General features: G+C 43.6%; 1 protein-coding gene across 1 annotated transcript; it reads left to right on the top strand.

The window, feature by feature from the left end:
- The first annotated feature begins 490 nt into the window (after positions 1-490).
- six6a (SIX homeobox 6a) lies at positions 491-4663 on the top strand. The gene is made up of 2 exons (XM_005916667.3): positions 491-2235; positions 3210-4663. The coding sequence occupies exons 1-2, from the start codon at positions 1664-1666 to the stop codon at positions 3373-3375; spliced, it is 738 nt and encodes a 245-aa protein (XP_005916729.1). The 5' UTR covers positions 491-1663; the 3' UTR covers positions 3376-4663.

Raw genomic sequence — 4663 nt, 5'->3', positions numbered from 1 at the left:
GGGGGGTTATCTGTGAAAATGATATCAGGCTTTTCCGTCAGAATGAACTTTACTACTGTATCCAGCCATGAAATAATCTGACCTGACACTTCAAACCATCTGCGCTATCTATCCGCCCTCTTATTTACTAAATCAGCCTGTGCACAAAACGGAATGTGTCTGATACTAAAACCGAGTCGCCTGGCGGGGCCATGATAATCCTATATACACAAATATTTCTCTCCCTGCTTTGTTTTACAGCTATCACGAGCTGGACGGACGCAAACGCGTGCGCGCTGATGGAGGCTACTGTAAATTTAAAAAGAGAGAGGAAAAAATAACAACAAAACCAACAACAGCAACACAAAACTGAATAAAGGTACCTAAAGGCTGTCATCACACTTACGACTGTTAAACAACAGCAAACATTTAGCCATTTGGAAGAAAAGAAAGAAAAGAAAAAAGGAGCATTTGTTCCGGGTTATATAAAAGAGCGCGCTTCACCGGCGACACCTGATAATATTTTATTATGATTATTGTTAATAAAGATTTTGCAGCTGTTCAAGGTTGGCTGCAGATTTGAGGTCCTGTTGAAATGCTTTAATAAATACCGACAATCACACTTTATTTATATTTGTGCACTTGCACTGTGGCATAATTTTATATTAGACGTGCGAAAGGACAAAAATATATATTTTAAAAGGCAAAACAAGCATTTAAAAATACGGTATAGTAGCGCTTTATAAGATTCTTACAGGCGTACGATGGGCCGACTTATGACGGAGGGTACATCACAGAAAGCATGGCAGCCTAGCAGGCCATGCTAAACACAACTACAAATGTGATGTGTCGAATTTAGCTTCCACGCCGTCTAATGTTATCTGTTGTTATTTATTTATTTGTTTATTTATTTATTACCTCAGGGCAGGGCAGGACGGGGCAGCCTATAGTCAGCGGGGATGTGTCATTTTGCTGCGTAAAGCCTGTTTCATAAAGGGAGACTGAGCGTGTCTGTCTGCTCGGGCACTTCACTATATAGGACTCTTCCTTTAACACCGCCCGCCGCGCACAAAGGCGGAGGAGAGCACGGAGAGGCAGCTAAACGTTTGAAGACGCCAAGCAGAAAAGGTCAAAATGTTTATATTATTTTTGAAAAGGGTGGTGCTGAGTGCTCCTTTCCGCCTGATTGGCTGAACTTGACAGTGATTGACGTGCATCCATGGCAACCGGGCAGCCAATCTGCCAAGTCCAATAGGAAATCATCGGAGGGGGCTTGACTGTCTTTTTCTCTCCCCCCTCCTTAAAAATACATCTCAGCTCGGGCTTTAATTCTTTCGTACATTCAATCCCAGCATACCTTGAAAAATAGACTACACCGCCGCAGTGGCTTTAATTTTTCCCCTTGCACCTTCAGCCCTTTGCCTGCCAAGTTTGCCAAGCCCAGAGGATGCGGTAGCCGGCCCCCACGCAGCATTGTCCCTCCTCTGTGGCGCTTTTGGCGTGTGCGTTTTTTCACGGCTGGTCAGACGATTGGTTTGATAACTTTGGGATTGCCTTGTTTTCTGGGTTGTCTTGGATTGCCTCGGCGCACGGGAAGAAGAAGCAGAGGACTCGGCGCGGAGGAGAGAGAGAGAGAGAGAGAGAGGAGAAAGGAGGGGGAGAGGGAAACACGGGAGAAGCCTCCATGTTTCAGTTGCCCATCTTGAATTTCAGCCCCCAGCAGGTCGCCGGGGTCTGCGAGACTCTGGAGGAGAGCGGGGATGTCGAGCGCCTGGGCCGCTTCCTCTGGTCGCTGCCCGTCGCCCCAGCGGCCTGCGAGGTCCTCAACAAGAACGAGTCGGTGCTCAGGGCCCGGGCTGTCGTCGCGTTCCACACTGGCAATTTCCGTGAACTCTACCATATCCTGGAGAACCACAAGTTCACCAAAGAGTCGCATACGAAGCTGCAGGCGCTGTGGCTCGAAGCGCACTACCAGGAGGCTGAGAAGCTGCGGGGCCGCCCGCTGGGACCGGTGGACAAATACAGGGTGCGGAAGAAGTTTCCCCTGCCCAGAACCATCTGGGATGGAGAGCAGAAAACCCACTGCTTCAAGGAGAGAACCCGGCACTTGTTAAGAGAGTGGTATTTGCAGGATCCCTATCCAAATCCCAGCAAAAAGAGGGAGCTTGCACAGGCTACTGGACTTACACCCACACAAGTAGGAAACTGGTTCAAAAATCGCAGACAAAGAGACAGAGCGGCGGCCGCGAAGAACAGGTGAGCTCCGTGCATAACCGTCACCGCCACAATCCTAATTTACGCGAACGCGTCAGAAACGAAACATACCCACACTCCATTACTGCCCATCAAGTGATTTGCCCTGCTTTCAGTTTAGTATACGTGCCTCTTTGGAGGCAATCAGCTCTGACATCAAATCATATTAAAGTCAAAATTATACCGTAATCCCGATTTTCTTCTTCTTCTTTTGTAATAAACGCCGCGTTCAGTGTCTGTGTTGAATCGCAGAAAATGGCCAACCAGCACAACCAAAAAATGGCAACGGGTTTCTCCGTTTTCTCCTGTCAGCAATGAATTATTTGGACTCTGAATAAACATTTGTATTATTTAAGTGTAATATTCCGACTGAAATTGAGTCGACCCTGCAACTACATTAATAGTATTATTAACAGTGACTCCAGTATTCTCCTGGTACTATTATTAGCAGTAATAATAACACAAACAACATAAATCTAATTGCTTTTACATGCAGTTTAACTGATGTCACGTTGTGCTTTCAAAGAACTATTTTCACCGGCTCTATCTGCCTGTTAGATGGTGGGTCGACTTACATAAGGTTATGTTTCATAAAGCCTTGTGTAAGCTAGACATTTACTACTGAGAATGACATTTGAAATTGTCCCATATCCAACAGTTATCCAAATAATATATTTGCTGTCTCCCTGTGGTACGTGGTAAAAATGTATCAATTATAAATTCACTAAGAAAAAAGTCAGATTTCACAGATTCCATTTAATATTTTTGTTTTGTTTTGTTTAAGCAAAAGTAGACATGTTTTCTTCTTCTGTATGTTTGTTTAGGATTTTTTATTTTTTTAATCTAATAAAAAAATCCATTTTGTAAATAATCGATGTAGACAATATATTATATATGTTCTGTATATATTATATACTTATAGACAATAATTTTGATGATCGGGCTTTTATTGTCATGTCTCTCCTTCCTCTGCTCAGGCTCCAGCAGCAGGTCCTGTCCGGCGGCTCGGTTCGCTCCCTGGCGGACGAGGATGGCACCGTGGACCGCCTGGGGAACTCCTCCAGTCCCGAGGCCAGTCTGTCCAGCAAAGCAGCCGCCTCGGCCATCTCTATCACCTCCAGCGACAGTGAATGTGACATCTGACGGGCAGATCGAGGGTGTTAATGAATTAAAAGGGGATACGAGTGAAAGACAATCCAATAAACAAGTCATAGTGCCTGCGTTGAGATAAAAAAAAAAGAACATACACACATATACACATACATACACACACAAACTAATATTTGACGGCTGCCAAAACATAAAGGGATCTGTGATCTGCTGCGGACTGCCCGTCCTTATCCTTTTAGGCCTATACTTTTGTTTGCGTTTTACCCACGTGCGGATAACTGAACTTAACACTTGGACGAAACACATTTCACGGACTAATAAGCCAACGCTTCGAGATGAAACGTTAAAAAAAGAAGAAGAAAAAATAAGTAAAAGGAAAAAAAGGAAAAAGGGATGAAGACATCCACACGCGCCTAACCTGCTGTTCTCTGTGGGTATTTCATGTTGAAAAGAACTGTGATATTTTTACTTTAAAGTTTTATAAATAATGTTTATTTGCCTATTTAAAACGATCTGCTCTGTCTCTTCGAATTTCATATTCATTTGCTTGGTGTTTTTAATACTTACCTTCTACACAGGTAAACCTGTTGAGCATGCGCGCTTTAGTGAACATGTGTTTCAGTAAAAAGAAAAAAAACCCGTAAAGATAACTTAATAAAAATAATTGTTGATTCAAGAGAGTTTAAAGTTCAGTCTTATTTCTTGGATTGTCGTGTGGATAGAGTAAGAGGAGAAAAAACAAAGTGTGAATAAAGCTGTAAAAATATGAACATTAATATGCTGTTATATAATAATCTTGGATTTTTTCGCTAAGACAAACGTTCTAGTGATATTCGTTTTGATACCTCGATGCTCGACTCCTTGACACGTTTCAGAGTGAGGCCTAATTGGCCGACATGCTTTGCGTCCTGTAATGCAGGGTGACAGCGAGAGGTCACGGAAAGGCCGGCTCACTAACCCGGATGATCTGCGGGAGAGACCATGGAGATCAAAACACAGCACAGATTGTGGACCTGGGCTTTACGCTGCACAGACGGCGCAGGAACAGGCTTCTTAAATCGTGCAAGTGTCCATTTTCCCAAGACATCGAGAATCAGACCGTACATGAGGCAAAGCAGTCTAGTAATTAACATAAACAGACAGCGACGATGAATTTAACACGGTGATACACACGTGCATCATGTTATCTTGACATATATGTGTTTGGACAACAGCTATATAGTTTGTAAGTTAGATGTGTGTGTGTGTGCGCGCGCGCGCGCAACTGAATCCTAATTTCATGTTCGGCAACCCTTCAGCTACAAAAAAGCTTTTTAACTAT

Source organism: Haplochromis burtoni, unplaced genomic scaffold (genome assembly GCF_018398535.1).
Source record: "Haplochromis burtoni strain Fernald_Lab_line unplaced genomic scaffold, NCSU_Asbu1 Contig_16, whole genome shotgun sequence".
NCBI classification, from domain to species: Eukaryota; Metazoa; Chordata; class Actinopteri; order Cichliformes; family Cichlidae; genus Haplochromis; species Haplochromis burtoni.
This window is presented reverse-complemented; position numbering and strand designations above follow the sequence as displayed.

Excerpts from the sequence above, each read along its gene's own strand:
- six6a (XM_005916667.3), top strand. The coding sequence starts at position 1,664 with ATGTTTCAGTTGCCCATCTTGAATTTCAGCCCCCAGCAGGTCGCCGGG. Across the intron at positions 2,236-3,209 it reads GCGGCGGCCGCGAAGAACAG|GCTCCAGCAGCAGGTCCTGT; the intron begins GTGAGCTCCGTG and ends TCCTCTGCTCAG.